Source organism: Pan paniscus, chromosome 6, assembly GCF_029289425.2.
Source record: "Pan paniscus chromosome 6, NHGRI_mPanPan1-v2.0_pri, whole genome shotgun sequence".
Lineage (NCBI taxonomy): Eukaryota > Metazoa > Chordata > Mammalia > Primates > Hominidae > Pan > Pan paniscus.
This window is the reverse complement of record NC_073255.2, coordinates 144529910-144549887: the sequence shown is the minus strand read 5'-3', so window position 1 is coordinate 144549887 and position 19978 is coordinate 144529910. Positions and strand designations below refer to the sequence as shown.

The window sequence follows — 19978 nt, the reverse complement described above, 5'->3', positions numbered from 1 at the left end:
AGATTCTTATCCCTTTTAATTTTCCCTTACTTGTGCCTACCTCTTTCACTTGGCAGGATAGTGCTGTAGTTAAAACTTCACAATGAGTAGCTTCTTTGGGTAACTTACACTTTCTGCTTTAATTTAAATCAGTCATGGAATGCTAGATTACCTGCTAACTCAACAAGGAAGCATCTGTGCAGTTGGGTGACACTTCTTGTTGCACATATATAAATACATCAGGTACTACAGAGAAGACTTCTTGGTTAAAACAGGTAGTCTCCTTGTCAGGCTATTCAATTTTAGTTGGTTTGGTTCATGGGAATCCTGGCTAAGGAGCATACTATAAACCCTTGGTATTATCTTCCTGATAGTCATAATAGCAGTCTTCCTGGTACATTATACCCTCTCAAAGTTTTAAATGTTTCCAAAAAGCCACCTGTCAGACATCGAATGGTCTCTCTCTGAAACAACAAAAACTCAGAGAAATACATGATAATGAGGAGGGCACCATAAGCTACACATGACCTCCTGAGACCAGAAACCCAAAATGATGGTAACAGAGTAGCGCTGATCTCCTACATTTTGTTCACTCTTACCTAGGTGAGAGCCTGATCAAAACGGGGAAAATCATCAAATAAAAATGGTAAAGGCCATTGTTTTAGTCCTCTTGAGCTTTGCCCTCCCAGAGCTTTGCAGCTTTTAGTAGCCAGAACGAAGGAGTAGAGCAGCCTTCGGTGGCTCAAGGGCCAAGCAGCTGTGCCCATCCTGGGGTCATGCAAGGCACAGGCACATAGTAAAATAAAAAATAAAAATAAAAGGCCATTGTTTTAGACTAAGCTCCTGCACTAGACCACAACAGACAAGACTAAAAATCAAAATGGAGTCACTCATGCTAAAGTTTCAAGTTATCAAACCTAAACTAAATTGTTATCTGATACTTGAAGAAATCAGGAGAGAGAGGTAATAGCAAATTTCCTAAAACAGGACAGTTTAAATTTCCAGTTGGCATAATAATAAAGCTTCCTCTGCAATAATCCTTATACAAAAAAGTATCCTGACATGACCTCATGTTAACTAATCCATTATTTTCCTATTGTTCTGTCTCACTGTCTCTGACTTACAAGAAAGTAACTTTGAATGGACTAATATACTCTTTGTTGCTTGCTTTTGCTGTCTTTGGCCTTTTCTGTCTATAATACCGAACTCCCGCTTAGTTCCTTGGAACACTTATTCTGTTTTATGGAATGAAGCAGTGCCAGATTCTAGAACTGCAAATAATGACAATTGAGATCTTTAAAAGAAAAAAAAAAAAAGGCCTTCAGACATAATGTGACCACAGTCCCAGGTAGGAGAAAGGGCTTATGGGAAAGTCTTACAGGTAGATATGTAGAGATATGTATTTACCTTGAAGTGATGCAAAATACACATTCACATCAATTCTTTGGAATTCTTTGACAATCTAAAAATAAAAAAGGAGAGTTTGTAACAATTAATAACCTTATCTGCCCATAATTCAGTAGCATTCAGTTACTTGCTCAGGAGAAACATTATTACTTTCATGGTTAATCAGGACTTTAAGGAAAGGTTATTATTGCAAAACCATGGAGGTTTTCAACCTACAGTAATGGTATAATTAGGATTATATCTCAAGAGATGGCAACATCCAGCGCTCAATAGCACAGCACTTGAAAGCGTGGAGGTGCTAAATAAGCATTTGTGGAAAGAAAAGAGTACAGGAGGCTTCTTAATATAGGCCCTGCTGATTGGAGAAGAGATATGGGTGTGGCTATGCTCATCGGGTTCAAAATGTTACTATTGACCTAAAAGTCAAGGCCTCTATTTTGAATGTCAGTGTCCTACTGTGATTTTATGCTACAGTTTTACAAGATGTTACTCATTGGGAGAAACTGGGTAAGGGGTATATAGGATCTAAATATTATTCCTTACAACTACATGTGAATTTATAATTATGTCAAAATAAACATTAATTTTAAAAAGTCAAGACACAAGACCCATGGTCAATAATAAAAGAGAATTTGAGAATTATGGAGGAAAACAAATCAAGACCTCTGTTCAAGTATAAAGTTTGGAGTCTTCTTTAGCTATCATAACTGTCATTATAATATTTGAAAGTAAATATTCATTGTGTGGGAAGTATTCTGGCATTAAATATGTTAAGACTGTCCCCAAAAGTAATTCATTGAACTCTCTGGCCAATATAGTCTACAATGGATCTCAGCCAATGCTTAGAGTGAAATGTACAACAAAGAACAAGAGTGTTTTCAAATGAGCTAATAACAAAATCTGCTAAGAGAACTAGAACAGAACCTGTCAGCATATTCTCATACTCTTTTGCCAAGCACAATCACTTCTCTACCCTACCTACCTAGTACCCACATCCTGGAATCATTTCCTCCCCTTATAGAGGTAGCAAAGAAGCCTTAGCTAAGTGGAACCTCAGTTAGGAGTCAGCTTTATATTATTACATCTGATTGTTGGTGTCTTGACCTGCTTACTTTTCTGCCTGACCCTTTTGATACCTACCTGAAGCTTCACTAAACTTGATGCTTCAGGTGATGTCCTATTCATCTTCTTTGGAGCACTTACTACAGTTGTTATTTATAAGATGACTTAATGTTTGCCCTCTCCTCCAGATTGCTAAGTCCCACGTAGGTAGAAACTGTGTCTACTTCATCACTAGTCTCTTGTGCCTGGCAGAGTGCTTAGTACACATTAGGCATTTCACATCTATTTGTTGACAGAATTAATGAACCTCAGCTTGCATAACTGGTTTCTGATATCATTAATGTTTCTATCCTGCATACTCCTCAACTCTTGCTTTGACTTTCCAGATGTCTGACCTGCTTCCTACTCTAACCGCTTAATAATGCCTGGCTTTTCCAGTCCTAACATACACCTGGTATTCCTTATCCTGTTGCTGTTAACATAACAAATAGAAATGTAATACTTAATAAACTTCTGCCCATTTTTTTGTTTTCATATACCACGTGTTATACATTCTCAGAAAGATAAAACATAATAAATGTGAATTAATTTGCTGGGGAGTATCTTTGAACCAGATATTCTTTTTTTTTTTTTTTTTTTTTTTTTTTTTTTTTGAGATGAAGTCTCACTCTGTCACCCAGGCTGGAGTACAGTGGCACAATCTCAGCTGCAACCTCCACCTCCCGGGTTCAAGCGATTCTCCTGCCACAGCCTCCTAGGAGCTGGGACTACAGGTGTGCGCCACCATGCCCAGCTAATTTTTGTATTTTTGGTAGAGACGGGGTTTCACCATATTGGCCAGGCTGGTCTTGAACTCCTGACCTCATGATCCACCTGCCTCAGCCTCCCGAAGTGCTGGGATTACAGGCGTGAGCCACCATACCCAGCCTGAACCAGACACTCTTCTAAACACCTTATATCTATTAGCTTATTTAATCCTTGTAACAACCTGTGAAGGTAGATACCATCATTACCTCCATATTACAGATGAAGAAACTGAGATATAGACAGATTAAGCAACTTGCCCAGGGTCGTACTGCTAGTAAGTGGTGAAGCCAGTATCTCCCCCAGGTAGTCTGGCTCCAGAGCCTATGCTTTAAAATATTACACTTTTTTACAAAAGCATTCACCTAGAAAAATTACAAAGCCCATGTATTTGCCCTGTTGCAATACTGGACAACCCATATCATTTTACTATTGCTAAAGCTCCAAATGTATAATTCAGAAAACCAGAACCTTACCACCCGCAGTGACCTCACTCCAACAACGTCCAGGAAAGATATAGCTCCACAGTCAAGCACAAGGCTATGGATTGGCACTTTGGGAACGTTCACTTTGACTGGAAGCTCAGAGTTCCAATCCACTTGAATCTCTATTTCCTTGGTTGGGATATCAAGTTCCTCCGGATCTTCAATATCCTCATCAGGCTCAAAAGCATTATTTGTTGAACCAGCATCACTTATGATGCCATTCTAAACGAAGAAAACACTGTCAACTTAATTGTCAAAGATTTGAAATCTTTCAACCATTCATATCAAATTATCCAAAAGACCTACACACTGTTCCTTGGTAAGCAAGACATCAAGGAGATGAATTTTTAAGGATGGGTTTCACCTCAGCCCAAACTTTGATGTTGTCTAGGAAGAAAACTGGGAGAACAGAGGAGCCAGGAAACTTTTGTTTTCTGGAAGATTGTGGAACTTTGCCAAGAAATACACTGGCCAGAGAGTCTGAGTAAAAGTTAATAGCTCCAAAAGTTTATGGACTTAGACTGCCTTCTATGGTGGGTAGTTTTCTGGCATTGAATTTGCACTTATTTTGTTCCTTTCAGTAAAAATAAAGTATAGAAAATAATGCAGACACTGTTCATGGTGGGGAAAAAAATCACATCCTGTGTTTCCAGGCAGCGCTGCTGATTTTATTTCATTCCCTTCGACTCCCTCTTGCCTATAAGAATAGCTCAGTTGTTCTTTGATATGTATATGTCATTTGTTCATTCACATCTGGATACTAAAGAGGGTAGATTTAATTTTAGACCCTCTAACTGCTCTCATCAGGGAAAGGAAATAATTTAAGGGGGAAAAGAAAGATGTCATCTCACCTTTGTTGCTCTTAATTGTCCACTTTTTATTAGTTTCTGTATTTTCCTCAGCGCTTTCAGCCTCTTATTATATACTCTAATGGCATCAAATCCAACCTTTGGAAATAAACGTCAAGTTACTTAAAATGCCTGGCACCTAAAGCTTATTAATGGCAACTGTTATCTGGAAAGGCTGTTTCTCAAAGGGTATAATTCCTTGAGCTATCCTGCCAAAAAAGAAATTGTAAGGTCTGATGGAGTAGATCTCTGTCTACTCCCAGGCTACCCTGCTCCTACCCAGAAGCTCTGAGAAGACAGTAGCATATCAAAGGCTCCAAGACAGTAAAAGACAAAACAGAAACACACACACACACACACACACACACACACACACACAAAGACACACACACACACACACCCCAGAATACCCTCTTTAGTTTAAGTCTGGGTTTTCCAAATTCCCTTGGTATCACAGAGCCCTTTTGTTATTGCAAAATCTGTGAACATTCCTCTGAATCAGTTTGCCCTGGAACTCACTTAGAAAAACACTGATTTAGAGGCAAACTCCAAGTTCAAAGCATGGCATGGCATTCAGTACCAGAATTTTCTACTTATTTATTCCACTAGTATATTTTACTTTTTGCTGCAACTGGGCAACCCTACCTCCAATACATGTTTCCACTGTCTCTCAGCTCACATAGTTCTCAAACACTTGACATGACTTTTTTCCTTCAGCCAACTGCCGCACAAAGCCTGTTAGTCCAACTAACCTGGATCTCTTCCTTCTATGAACTCTCAACTGTCTATACTACTTATTTGAAACTTACTCAAATTCTGCCTAGAAACATCTCTAATGTTTTTGTCTGGCATAGTTATTGCTACCTGGGTTTTAACATATGTGTTTTTTTAATCCCCAAATAGACTGTAAATTATTTGAAGGCAAGGATGTTATATTTTAATTCTCATTGCCCTACACAAAGGGAAGAGGGTCTAGGGCCTATTCCTGATTGGAGCCCAGTAAATACTTGTAGAATGAATGAAGTCTCAAAAGAGGTTAGAAAACAAATTTCTAGGGATAAAATACTTACTGTGGACTTGATACATTTTTTAAAACCATCGACATTGCCATAGAAAATAGGACTGGAAAATCTAAGAATCTTCACTCCTTGAGGTTCTTCAATCTGGCATTAAAAGAAATTGTCTGGGGTTAAATAATTTCAAGCCTCAAGTATTTAATTACATTTCTGGCTACTTAGCAAGAAGTCAAGTCACAGTTGCTCAGAGGAGCTGGGTAGCAGCACTCAACTTTTCTTTCTTTTCTTTTTTTTTTTTTTTGAGATGGAGTTTCACTCTGTTGCGCAGGCTAGAGTACGGTGGCACAATGTCGGCTCACTGCAACCTCCACCTCCTGGGTTCAAGGGATTCTCCTGCCTCAGCCTCCCAAGTAGTTGGGATTACAGGTGCTGCCACCACACCCAGCTAATTTTTCCATTTTTAGTAGAGACAGAGTTTCGCCACATTGGCCAGGTTGGTCTCAAACTCCTGACCTCAAGTGATTCACCCGCCTCAGCCTCCCAAAGTGCTGGGATTACAGGTGTGAACCACCGTGCCCGGCCTCTACAACTTTTCTTGAATAGGGAGGCAACAGGTTACAAAAACTCTTGGACCTCTACAGTCTCATAGAAGGTCAAAGTTAGAAAGGGCCTTAGAAAGCAATTTATTCAACCCTCTGATTTCCAGAAAAGAAACTGAGGCTTAGAACAGTGCCATGATTTGCCTGAAGTTCATACCACTGACCCTCCTGATTTTGCTAACATTCTTTAAAAGTAGCAAAGAAAAAAAGCAAAATCAATGGGATTTGCAGAACTGAGGTCTATGATATCATCTGTTCTCACCCTGACATACAATGGCCACACCCAAAATAGAACCCAGGAATCACAGAATCATAGACTTTTCTAGTCTTCAGGAATCAGCAATTTTAGTCTAGCTGCTTCAAATGAGAAAACTGAGGTCCTGAGAGGCTGAATGACTTGGGCAAAGTCTCACCAAGATGGAGCCTAGAAGTCAGAATTCCCTAACTCAGCTTAGAGCTCCCTCCCCAAAGCCAAAAAAATCTCTAAATCATTTTAGCTCTTAATGGCACTTGGCTCAACATAACAGAAAGATCACGGAAATAAATTAAGTAGCAGCTACTGAAATCCCAGTTTCAAGGTCCAACTTTTTTTAATGTTAAGGTAAAATTAGACTACAACTTCCTAGGGTTGACATTATTATTATTATTATTTGCTAAATTTGTATTTTCTTAATTTACTTTCTCTGCTTTTTTATCTTTGTTTCCCCTAGTCACCACTAAGCAATTTTATTTGCAGGTGACACAAGTCCATCAATGGGATGTTTAATTTCTTTGTTTTTCATTTCCTGTGTCATATTTTATTTCTTCTAATTCCAAGGATAAAGCAAAGTGTCAAATAATAAGGTCTCGGTCATAGAGAACTTGATAATCTCTTGTTAGAACTGAATAAAGAAAATATTACAGAAGATAAGAATTATATACCAGATAAATAAAATTTTGGATGAACATCTAGAAATTGCCTATTATTTTAAAATTCCTCTTACAACAGTTTTATATTAAAATGACACTCAGCTGGCCAGGTGCGGTGGCTCACGCCTGTAATCCCAACTCTTTGGGAGGCCAAGACGGGCAAATCACTTGAGCTCAGGAGTTTGAGACCAGCCTGGGCAACATGGTGCAACCCCATCTCTACTAAAAATACAAAAATTAGCCAGGCGTGGTGGCACCTGCCTGTAATCCCAGCCACTCGGGAGGCTGAGACAAGAGAATCACTTGAACCCAGGAGGCAGAGGTTGCAGTGAGCTGAGATCCTGCCTCTGCACTCCAGCCTGGGTGAAGAGTGAGACTCCATCTAAAAAGAAAAAAAAAAAGACATTCAGCTAGCATAGACAAAATTCATATAAGCCATGGGTGTCAGAAGGTGCACTGGATCAAAAGTTTTCATGACACTCCCTGTGGACTAACAGACTTTCCCAATAGGCATTTCTCCCTTTGGCTACCTTGTACGTAAAATGGAGCTGCTGAAACTTCAGGCTAGTAAACCCAAGTCCAGCAAATGTCTCACAAAGGTACATACGTTTTTGTAATTCTTGGTACTTTTGTAGATATCTGTGCTAGGGATGCTTCCAAGGCCATTCCAAGAAGGACTAGAAGAAAAAATATCAAGGTCAAGATTTTTTGGAACAGCCGTATTTTGGAATAAAAAGTTAAAAACAACAGCTACTAAAGAGCCCATCATTCTGGTGTTTTGGACTCTGTCTTTATTGCAGATGACATTTTCCTGTAGCTAACTCTGAAATGAACAGCTGGTGTTTGTGTGGAATCGGCAGGGGAGGGGAGAACTGTGCCTCTCTTCTGATGGCTGAGAGAAATAATGAGCATCATACTTGCACGTGCACAACACGTTATAGGATAAGCATAGAGCTTTCATGCATGTGAAATCTTATTTAAGCCCTGCCATAACCCTGAAAGGTCATCAGTATTATCCTGATTTTTATTGTTAACTAAACTTCTTAAGAGAAGTGAGAAAAGGCCTGGAGGTAAAGGGCAGCAGAGCCTCTGTCTTTAACCCCTGGGTCTTCCAGTGCCTGGCACTTCTTTGTGACTTAGTCATTTTTTATAGAAATAGGAGACTGGAGGACCAGAAATAAGTCCTTCCTGTCAACCAGACTATTGATTTCTTGTTCCTGATGCAATCAGATAAATTCCGTGATTCTTCATGTGTGACTAGAGACATGCTAAATACAATTCCTGAAGAAAGAGTATCTGTTTAGTGTACTTTCAGCATTGTGCTCTCTGGATCAGCATGATAATTACTGGAAATTAAATACTGTGGAGGATACTGCTTTTTGTTGGCTAAAAGCCTAGATACCAAACTAGCAGCTAAAATGTGCCACCAGTTATTCCTTGGCTTACAGGGTTGTGCTGATTTTTAACTTAAAAGTTTATAAGCTAATCTCTCTCTGTAAAACCCTTCTTTTCCAACCACATCCACACAAGAAAAAATAGACACTGAGGCATATACAGCATGAGAGACAGCATCTTCTAAGGAGTGTTTCTGAGACATGTCCTAGAAGCAAATTGAGAACTTTGGGAGCCTGCAAACCTTCTCAGGCCCTTGGGCAATCATTTAGGATGCTGAGGTAGAAAACACAAGCCTTTTGGGTAGGCACCAATATGCCAAGGTAGGGAAGGAGGGCAGGAAGGAGAACTGGCTGGTGGGACAGGAGAGGTGAGCTGATGCTAAGCTGAAGACATCTATCTTGATGTTTTTCCAGGTGTCTTCTTCTTTCACAGCCCAAGCACAGGCAGAGCAGGGGCCAGAAGTCTGGAAAGACGATGGACACATTGAGGAGGGAGAGAAAGACTCTGTTCCCCTCTAGGCCTAGGAGGGCACTTAACTAAGGCCTCTCTAGAATCAAAACAAAACCAACCAAAAAACCACCTTCAGGCTCCTCACCTTCCCTCACAGGCTGTTTTCCATTATTTAAATCATGTCTTTGCTGCCTTCACTCTGCATATGAGCTAATAGTTTCCTTCACATAATTGTGTGGTTTATTGGTTATATGCCTTATTGGTTATATGACAGATTTGAATGAATTTTGGCTGTCATCAGCTATTTTAAAGTCCTCCTGTTCTGGGTTATGTAACTTTTGGTTACTAGCTTTAAAAAAGAAAATGAACTATAATATATAACAGCTGTCTTGTCCCAAGCCTGGGGCCGAGCGCCTTACATTCCTCATCTCATTTAAAGAAGAAACTACAAAGCAACTTCAGCCTTTGACTAAACTATGTACTTTTTAGTCTTACCACAACTAAAAGGAGAGCACAGCAGTAGAGGACATGAGTAGGTACATAGGTTCAAATCTTAGCTCTGCCACGTACTAGCTGTGTGATCTTAGGGATGCTTCTTAGCCTTTCTGAATTTCTCTTTTCTCACCTGTAGAATGAGACTAATCAAACCTATTCATAGGCTATTTTTGAAGATTAAGTATGTCTGTGAAACACTGCTTAATGCATAGAAGCACTCAATATACAGTAACTATAACGAAAGAAAGTGGCTTCACTATATTTATCAAAATGGTATAAGGAAGCTCAGAGTGTGTTGTTCTGTTTATAGGAAATCTGGGTTTTACGTTACTCACAACTGAACTCTCAGGACCACAGTCAATAGTCCAAATATAAGGCCAGCTAGTAAACCGAGATCCAGCCCCAGAATGATGGACACTATACACGTAAACACCCAGATAACCTAGGGAAAAAAATAGAAATGAAAAGAATTATATTAATGTATCAGGTACCATCATGTGATAACTACCTATAAAAATAAGATCAATGATCCACAAACAATTTACAGTTTTTTTTTTCTTTTGAGACAGGGTCACACTCTGTTGCCCAGGCTAGAGTGCAGTGGAACCATGATAGCTCACTGCAGCCTCCATCTTCTGGACTCAAGTGATCCTCCTGCCTCAGCCTCCCAAGTAGCTGGGACTACCCACAGGTACATGCCACCAAACCCGGCTAATTTTTAATTTTTTATTTGTAGTAGAGACAAGGTCTCACTGTGTTACACAGGCTGGTCTCAAATTCCTGAGCTCAAGTGATCCTCCTGCCTCCCAAAGTGCTGGGATTACAGGCCTAAGCCACTGTGCCTGGCCAAACCACAGCTTTTTAAAAATATTGTGACTTCATTCATTTTATATTTAAGTAGCTGTAGAAACTGGGCTTCTCAATTAAGACCAACTGTCCCATTTTATTTATTTCTAAATTTTTGAATAGCTAATATATTTGCATGGTTCATAAGGGAATTATCATTAAAAAGGGGAAAACTCTTGCTCACAACCCTCCCCCTTCTCCACCCATTCCCAACTTCCCTCCCTCCTTGTATCCGCTTTTATTTCTGCCTGTGTCTGTGCTTTTCCCCAGCATTTCTATTCTGGTCTCTTTTTCACTTAACGATTTGTCTTGGAAAATTTTCCATATCAATATGTAGGAAGTCTTCTCATTCTTTTTACGGTTTAATTTAGAGAGGAACTCTGAAGGATTTAGCTTCTGATTTTTAGTTTCTCAGAATAGTTGTGAAGGTTATGTTAGTCAGAGTTAAAGTCAGCATGGGTTTTTACATTTTGTATTTTGTTTTTGCATTGTTTTGTATGTTGTTTGTCCTTCTAAACTAGGGTGTTTAAACATTTTTTTGCTTTTTGCGTTTAGAAGGCCAAAGGTGTATGAATGAGCCTCATATGGGATTCTTGCTGGAAATTGACCTTCCCAGAGATACAGAATCTTCACAAAATGCAGTTCACATGGAAGACTTCATGGCTTTGATTTACCCCCACAATTCTAATTTCTCCTCTGGAGTTCCCAAAGCACAAGTGAGACTTAGGGGATGGGGGGAATATAGTGACATGGCAGGAAGCATATAAGAACCAAATCTTATTTCAGATAAATATGGGTGGTAGGTGACTTACAGCATCAATCTTATTTTGTCTCCACAGACGAGGAATGTCACACACCTGCATAAACATCCCTTTCAGGTTGGCAATTACGACAGCTGCCAAGACCGACTGCCAAGAGAGACAGAGAAGGCTGTGTTATTCAGGGAATGGTTTTCCATGTGATGATTGTTAAATCTCCTGTTATTTATCTGGTAGCAGAGTAGTGAAGGGAAATTATGCAATCGGTATGCAGAGAAGCAGGGTTATACCTTCTGCAAGGGTTCCAGAAGCTTCCCCAGGGCAAGAATGGCGATCATCACAATCGCAGCAGAGATGATGCCAGCAACCTGGAAGACACACACCTCCTATGAAAAGGATTCGTCCTTCTCCCTGGTGTCTTCCAGCTCACTGGATGTGTGTATGAGACAGCCTGTTCACAGACACACTTCATACTTCCCTGCCTCCCCCTTCTGCTCAATACTGTCGAGAAAAGTGATAGTTATTTGCTCAAGCCACAAAACTGAACAAAAATGGCATCTATATATGCTATGGCAGAGAAGTTAAAGAAAATATGGAGACTGATCCTGTGAAATTAAAGCCAGTTTGACAGGGATTTTATTGGTGATAGTACACACCTGCGGTTTCGGCGTCCATTCAGGCCAACCTTCTAGTTATTTACCATGGCAGGAAACATGGACCAATCCCCCCTTTCCCAACAACAGAGATCATTGTCATATTCTTGGGAAATAAATTCTTATGGCACATAGCTGATTCTTCTGCATTATTGAAGCTGCAGCTATAATAGCAACTCTGATAACACTTCGTACTTGTAGCACATGGTCTCATTAAAGTCTCAGAGAAAATAAATTTACTCATCCTATTGCAAATTCGAAATGCCACATTTGCACATTGAGAGGTGGGATTGTGTCTCCTGCCTCCTCTGACAGTTCCACGGAGGCAGGCTCAGAGCTTTGCCCCAAGGCAGCCTGAAACAGTGGCTATGGAGTGACAGGGCAATAGCAGGGGTGAAAGGAAGCTTCAGAAACTTTACCTTCGCTGGCAAAAATAGCTCTCCTAAGATCCATACTAGTTAGGAGAGAGGCTGAGGGGGTGGGGACTACTCTCTCGTTTGATTAGATGACCAATGAATTCTCTGTTGAGACAGCTGGGGCAGAGCCAAGATGAAGATTAGAAGCTCTGAAACAAAGAAGAAAAGGAGACAGGGAACTACAAGCAAAGCAATCAGAGAGGAAACAACTGGGAAGATTTTGTTGAGCACAAGTGCTGTCTAGTGCAAGAGGTCTGAGTTACGGGAGACAGACACAGCAAATATAAACAGAAAATTAGAAAGCACTTGCTCTACCTGGCAAATTGATCATTTATATTTAGATTATAGTTGGGTCAGCCTGAGGCAATATGATGTGTATGAGGTACTAAAAAGCGTGCTTTGTATGTCTGGCTGGCTTTTCTATGCTCTTCCTATCCCCATCCTAGATTCCCAGTACCCTGGTGCTCTTTCCCTTCTCCTGACTAAGCAGAGAAGCTGATATCCTACTTCCCTCCCTTCTCTTCGCTTTCCTTCATATCCCTTCCCTTCCTCTCCCTTGTCCTTCCTTCCATTTTCTTCTTTCCTTCCTTCCCTTATCCCTCCCTTCCTTCCTTGCATGCAATTACTCAACCGGTATTTACCGAGCCACTTGCATCTCACTGTGGATGGGGAGCTCTGTGAACTGGAGAAAGATATGGAGATTTGGGGACAAGGACCACAGTCAGCTGCCAAACTCGTGGCAGGAGAGTGGCCACCTACTTGCCAATTATATGTCATAATGAGTCTCCAATTATGGGAGGCCAAGGCTCATTTTGGCCACTATATTAAAATCGGTGAGTGATCAATTATTTGCACTTACTTGATAAGGCTTGTTTGTGAGAAACTCTGTAGACTTTATATCTACAACCGGATTCAGTTACTAAAAAATTATTCTGTTAAGGGAGGGGGTAATCAGAGCTAAAGAGTGGTTTGTAATCAGAATTACTTTTCTGTGAGTCAGTGGAAGTCAGATGGGGGTGAGGGAAAGAAAAGGCTCCAATGTTTAATTCTTCTACAATCTGTAGATGTGCTAAAAACAGTTCGTGTCCACCAATACTCATTCTTCCATTCATTCATTCAGCAAATATATGCCAGGTGCTTCTTATGTGCCAGGCACAATATATGTATCATAGATGCTAAGATGCTATTCTTGCCTAAAGGAGTGAAACAATGAGCATTTACAAGTATGTGCTAAGACTTTACATTTTCTTGCCTAATCCTCACAATATCCCTATGAAATGGATGCAATTATCATTTCCATTTTGTAGATGCTGAAACTGAAGTTCCAACATAAGAGAAAACATGAGAAGCCACACAAGAGAAGCCCTGCCAGTTTATTTGTCCATCAGTCCCTGGATTTCAGTTCAGGCACTTAGACTTTTAACCCCAGAATTTAGTATACATTTCAATAATTAAACATGAAGCCATTTCTTTACTCGTTTCATTCTTTAATGCTGAAATCCTGGCATCCTTCATTCCTAAATATAATACATGTCAGTATGTGGCAGGGGGTATTAGCTTACCAGAACACCATTATCCCCCAAACCCACTGCCAAGGAGGTCACTTTACATGGGCATACTTACTGGGACAGCCAGCCCATGCCTCATTTGAGCCTGGAGGTAACATCAGGAGAATGGACATCAGCAGTTTGAGATTTGCCTGCACCTGCTGAAGACCATGTGCTCTGGAGAGCTTGTCAGTGCTCCGTCTCAAATGAAAGCAGCAGAAGTTCCTGCTGCTGACAGCTGCAGCCTGAAATGTGCACAGCTTTGGAAATTGGCTCTGACCTCTTCCCCTTGACCACAGATCTCTGGCTATGCCTCTGGATATGAGCTGTATTATTTTACCTGCTCCCTCAGAGCTGGAAATATTTGCAAAAAAAATAAAAAATTAAGAAAAATTCTGAAAATAAAATTTTTTGTTGAAAAGCAGCCAAAAAACTGGAAGAGGCCAATTCTTCCAAGTCTGTCACAAGATCCATTATAAATAGGAAAGGAGCATCACATGCATATTGGGGACAATTAAAGCTCTCCCTGGGCAAGTCACTGTTGGAGTCATTAGTTTTTTCAGTTATTCTCATATATATATATCAGAATATATATATATATATGTGTGTGTGTGTGTGTGTGTGTGTATATATTTGACACAGAGTCTAGCTCTTGTCACCCAGGCTGGAGTGCAATGGCATGATCTTGGCTCACTGCAACCTCCACCTCCCAGGTTCAAGTGATTCTCCTGCCTCAGCCTCCCAAGTAGCTGGGATTACAGGCATCCACCACCATACCTGGCTAATTTTTGCATTTTTAGTAGAGAAGGGGTTTCACCATGTTGACCAGGTTAGTCTCGAACTCCTGACCTCAATTGATCCGCCCACCTCAGCCTCCCAAAGTGCTGGGATTACAAGCATGAGCCACTGTGCCCAACTTATATTTATTTTTTAAGTGTCCCCGCCTTAGTAAAACCCATTTGAAGACTGTGAAGACTGTGCATGTGTGCGTGCATGTGTGTGTGTGTGTGTGTGTGTGTGTGTGTGTGTGTATTGCACTATGTAGTTTGGGTTTGTTGTTCTTTGGAATCTCAATGTACTTCTTACTCCTAAATAATAGTTCTTTCTGTGTTGGGAAGATAAGGACCTCAAGGCATAAGAGACAGAAGCAAAATTCCTGAGTCTGTCCCTTGTGCCCATCTGCTTGGTGTGGTCTCTTTGACTGTGTCCTGCTGGAAAGAGTGGCCTTTGAGTATGGCTCCTGAGCTTTCTGAACATTGAAGGAGGGATTATCCAGAGATTAACTAGGATGCTGGCTTTTTGGCCACCTTGTAAAGGCAACAACTGCAAACCACATTTAAAAGATAAGATTAAACCCACATGCAGAACTTCAACAACATAAATCTTACTCAAGAAGAAATGCCAAAAATGTTACAACAAAAATATTCTTGGCTAGCAAACTGTTGTTCTGTGGGACCAAACGCCCCTGGAGGAAGTTCCTGATCCTTCTAAAGGAAATGTGAATAGAGCTTTTCACTTTCCTGAAAATAGAATAGCTCCTAAAGCCAGGAAGCGCTTTTACCAGGCCATCTGTCTCCCCAGGTAACAAATTAACAAAAATCAGCATCCTTCATTACTGATTCCTTGTCAGTTGTTATTGACCACAGCAGGTAAGTGTAGCTACATGACAGGTAAGCACTGACAAATAGATTTGAGAATCACTGTATCAGAAAACCATACATGTTGTTTTTTAAGAGATTTCAGGTGAGGGAGTGGAACAAGAGGAATAGGCCTGAGGTGAATCAGATTAGGAAGTACAAGTCTGAAAGGCAAATTGTCCTGCTAAGCTCGGTGCGAGCCTTCCTCTGTTGCCATTCCTCGACTTGTTCTCTGAGATGGATATCATAAGGCTGTTGTTCCTACCTGTGTCTTTCCTCCAGTGCTCTCCTGGACGGCCGTGCGGGACAGAGCAGTGGTGGCCACAAAACAAGAGAAGAATCCTGAGAAGATGTTGCTGATCCCAAAGGCAATGAATTCCTAAGGAAGAGACTGGATGACAACGATCCTACAAATTGAATCTTTGCAAGACCTTCGCTGAGTATTTCAGGAAGTACATTAAGAATGAAAACTCCCATGCCTACTCTGCGTGGTGGTCCAGTTTAATTTTTACCGTGATAGGTACTTGGGGTCCTTGTACGACATCAGGAGTTTGGACTCCATACCATCTGAGAGAGGTCTCATTGCTCACGATAATTTTTAAAGTTGACAAGAAATAGCACCTGATCATTTGCTAAGCTTTTTCACTGCCTAGTGAATGGAATGTCTGCAGCTCTCACATAAAGTGTTTTTCTGTGGTTGAATATTCGCTATGAAGCATATTACGACTAGCAGTGCTGTTATTCTGCTTGATTACTAACCATTTAACTACTGTTATTGCTATACTGTATTTTCAGAAACATATAGATACAGAACTTGCAAATTTGCAAGCAGTGTGAAATCAGCTTACCTGGCAATGTATCACATGCCTACAAAAATTGCCTGCATATATTAACTGCACAGTGAACCACCTCGATTTAAAGTGGTCACAACTATTATTAATGTTTGTTGCACTGTTTTGTCACATTATAACTGCCATTAAAAATAATTGCCAAGAGGTACTGGGTTACATGAAGAATTCTCTTTCTGACCTAATATGTTCACTTTGAATGTTATTTATGACCTGACTGAATTAGCTCTTTTAAAATTAGTGTTATTTCAACTTATTTCTTAAAAAAGCAAAGTGATGCAGTGTGTCTATTCCAAAATAATTTCTAATTAGCAAACACAAGAGGAAAACCAACCCAATAAGGTCTGGTGAAAGAATCCAACCCCTTCTTTAGCTGACACCAAAATCTTTTCCATTTATGTTTTTTTCCTGTTTCCAGCCCTATAAAACCAGTTCAGCAAAAGGGCACCCATACCTGGTTCCCATCGATGGTGTAATCATACTTGGTGGCATATACTTTTCCTACTGACACTGCAATAGCATAAGCCACCACAGCGATGGAAAATGATGCAGCCAGCATCTCCGAGAACAAGCTCACAGGTGGAAGTTCAGGAGGCAAAAACCTAGTGAGTTTTTAAGTGAAAAATGCTGTGAAGATTTGACCACCATTCTTTTTCCCCATCTCATCAAATGCTATATCTGCTCAGTCACATATTAGACATGAAAGTACTTGATCCAAAAGAACAAAAAGCACACGAAATACATACATGATAGTAGCAGCTTTTATAATGTTTAATCAGAAGTTGGTGTTATCTTACTGGCTGATTTCTTTGTCCTCTATTTTTGAGCCTACCCATGCTGACTCTTCTCTATCTCTCACATGAATAAATCTGCTGTTACTGATTCTTTAATATCATACAGCCCCATCCATGCCATTTCACATGTTAGTGTTTCTCCTTCCACAATTCCATCTTAAAGTTCTTTGAATTTAAAAGAGATTCTAGCCATAATATGAGATTTACTGTGTTTGAAGAGGTATCAGCTCTGTTAAAGAGACAAAGAACGTATGATGCTAAAAGAGCTCAGTGGAAAATCCTTTTTTGAGAGCCAGGACATTTAAAATCTTCTTAAGGCAAAAAAGATTAAATTAATATAATTATCACAATGCTCCATAGTGACTAAAATATCTCAATGATTGTGGGGTCCAATGACTACTGTTTGACAAAACCAGAGCTACCCTACAAACCATATAAAAAAGTTAACCTACACATTATACCATGAGGTTCTCTCAAATATGAAAATTTGGGAGATGGACCTATATCTTGATGACTATCCATATGGTATAATTCCAGAGGCCCCCAGCCATGAAAGGTCTCCCCAACCTACATCACTTATGCCTAAAGTTTCTTTAATAAGGAAACTACATTTTCCCCTATAATTAGAGAACAGTGGTAAAAATAAAATAGAAATAAGGTTCTTAGAGAAAACCATAGAGAAAGCATCCTAGGTATTGTTGAATCCACCGCTCTTGTCTTGTCTTGTTGATAAAGGAACTTAGACCTGGAAACGTGAAGTGATTTGCTTGAGGTCAGTTAGTGGGTCCAGGTCTAAATGTTAGATATTAGACGATTTCCTACCTAACAAGGTCTGTCTGGTTCTCTGCCCTTGTAGCCTTACTCTCCCTACCAGTGAGGTTAATTTTCAGACTCCTTTTCTCCTTATATCCCATCCTACCCCACAATGAGACTGTGGAATGAACCCCATCTGTAGACAGACAGGATGTTGGAAACCCTGATCCAACAGTTGGGCGACTCAGCATGACATCACCTGCTAGTTGGGGTGTGACTTGGGACCACACTTCTCAAAACAGGCTCCTGACTTGCTCCTGAGACCCAGTCAACCCTACTTCAGGTCACTCGGACTTGTCAGGATAACTTTCCAGTTTCACATACAGCTTAGTTTTGACAGCAGCCTAATGCAATTTGCCTGCCTGGCTGCCTAGTTCTCCAAATATGACCTGATCCTTGATTATCCAGGTTTGCAAAGCGTAAAGTGCAAAGACTTAAGTCAAAGGACCAGAATCACTCTCAAATGACTTTAGGCATGTTATTTAAACCCACCACATCCCAGTTTCCTCAGCTGTCAAATGGGGACTATATATTCTTCTCATATGATTCAATGAGGAATCACTTGTGTAAGTAAGTAATTAGTATCTACACATATAGTAGGTTCTTGGTATATATTGGGAGAACCTAAGTCTGTCATACTCCTGCCACTCATGTCTGCTGTCTTGCTGAACCCTAAGTGTGCCAATTATTTGCCCCAAACCAATTGAAGTCCCGTCTGGATATCTTCTAATGACCTATAAGTAAGCCTTTTTTCCTTGCCCTTGCCCTTGCCCTTGCCCTCCTTCTGTAGATATAACTCTCCAAATTTTTTGCTCAGTGGGCCTGTTTGGCCCCAGCCAAGCATGTCAGGCCTGATCATAAGACAACACTATGAAGAACCCAAGGGAGTGAGCATGTGAACACACACTTATCTGAAAAGATGAAGACCGGGAGAAGTGAACCCTGAAGGGCCCAAAATTCCACAAACGACAGGCCAGCGTCATAAGCAGAATACCAAACAGAATACCAGAGTACTTCAGACTGGGTCTGAACACTTGGCAAATGCACCACCACTCCAGCTAGAGGAGAAGAGTAGCCCTCAGAAAGCAGCCAGGAAAAAACCCCTGTGGTTTTGTTGGCTTTGCCCCTGTGCCACACTTTCAAGTACAACTGCAAAGCACATACTTTAAAAACAACAGTAGGCCTGAATTCCCCAAACCAATGAATGGAACCCAGATTGATGGGACAGGGCATGTTCTGCAGGCCACCTATAACTTGATACATTCTAGGAAACCTGACAAAAGGGGTCTATAACAGTGCCTGTAATCCCAGCACTTTGGGTGGCTGAGGCAGGCAGATCACCTGAGGTCAGGAGTTTGAGGCCAGCCTGGCCAACATGGTGAAACCCAGTCTCTACTAAAAATTAGCCAGGCATGGCAGTGTGTGCCTGTTGTCCCAGCTACTCAGAAGGCTGAGGCAGGAGAATTGCTTGAACCTGGGAGGCAGAGGTTGCAGTGAGCCGAGATCATGCCACTGCATTCCATGCTGGGTGACAGAGTGAGGTTCTGTTTCAGAAAAGGAAAGAAAGGAAAAGAAAAAGAAAGAAAGAAGGAAAGAAAGAAAGAAAAAAGAAAGAAAGAAAGAAAAAGAGAGAGAGGAAGGAAGGAAGGAAGAGGAGGAAAGGGAGGGAAGGTAGGAAAGGGAGGGAAGGGAGGGAAGGGAGGGAAGGAAGGGAAGAAAGAAAGAGAATGAAAGAAAGAGTAACAAACATGACAAGAGGACCTCTAGAACTGACGAAGACAGGAGGCAAGACAGTGAATAGGGATTAAAATTTAGAGGACAGAGCCGTCAATCTTGTTATGGGTTTATACACACACACACACACCCACACACACACACCACAGAGATCATGCCACTGCATTCCAGGCTGGGTGACAGAGTGAGACTCTGTTAAAGAAAAGAAAAGAAAAAAGAGAGTAACAAACATGACAACAAGGGGACCTCTGGAACTGGCAAGGACAGGAGGCAAGAGAGTGAATAGGGATTAAAATTTAGAGGACAGAGCTGTCAATCTTGTTATGGGTTTACACATACACGTGCGTGCACACACACACACACATACACACAGACACACACACACCACTATAACAGAAGAGGTAAAAGAGAAGCCTGGGCAGGAAGAGTGAGGAACTGGGCAGATTACGAGTTGCAGATAAGGACCAGTTGCATGAGAAGAGA

General features: G+C 40.7%; 1 protein-coding gene across 1 annotated transcript in view; it reads right to left on the bottom strand.

Annotated features, from left to right (window-relative positions):
* The window catches only part of SLC26A4 (solute carrier family 26 member 4), a 57397-nt gene that overhangs the window by 12339 nt on the left and 25080 nt on the right, over positions 1–19978 (bottom strand). Inside the window, exons 8-17 of the mRNA XM_008963570.3 lie at positions 16609–16756; positions 15572–15685; positions 11344–11421; positions 11108–11203; positions 9785–9891; positions 7717–7786; positions 5656–5748; positions 4589–4684; positions 3729–3959; positions 1387–1441 (exon numbers count right to left, since the gene is read on the bottom strand). Coding sequence (XP_008961818.2) covers positions 1387–1441; positions 3729–3959; positions 4589–4684; positions 5656–5748; positions 7717–7786; positions 9785–9891; positions 11108–11203; positions 11344–11421; positions 15572–15685; positions 16609–16756 — 1088 coding nt within the window. The remainder of the gene's footprint in view (positions 1–1386; positions 1442–3728; positions 3960–4588; positions 4685–5655; positions 5749–7716; positions 7787–9784; positions 9892–11107; positions 11204–11343; positions 11422–15571; positions 15686–16608; positions 16757–19978) is intronic.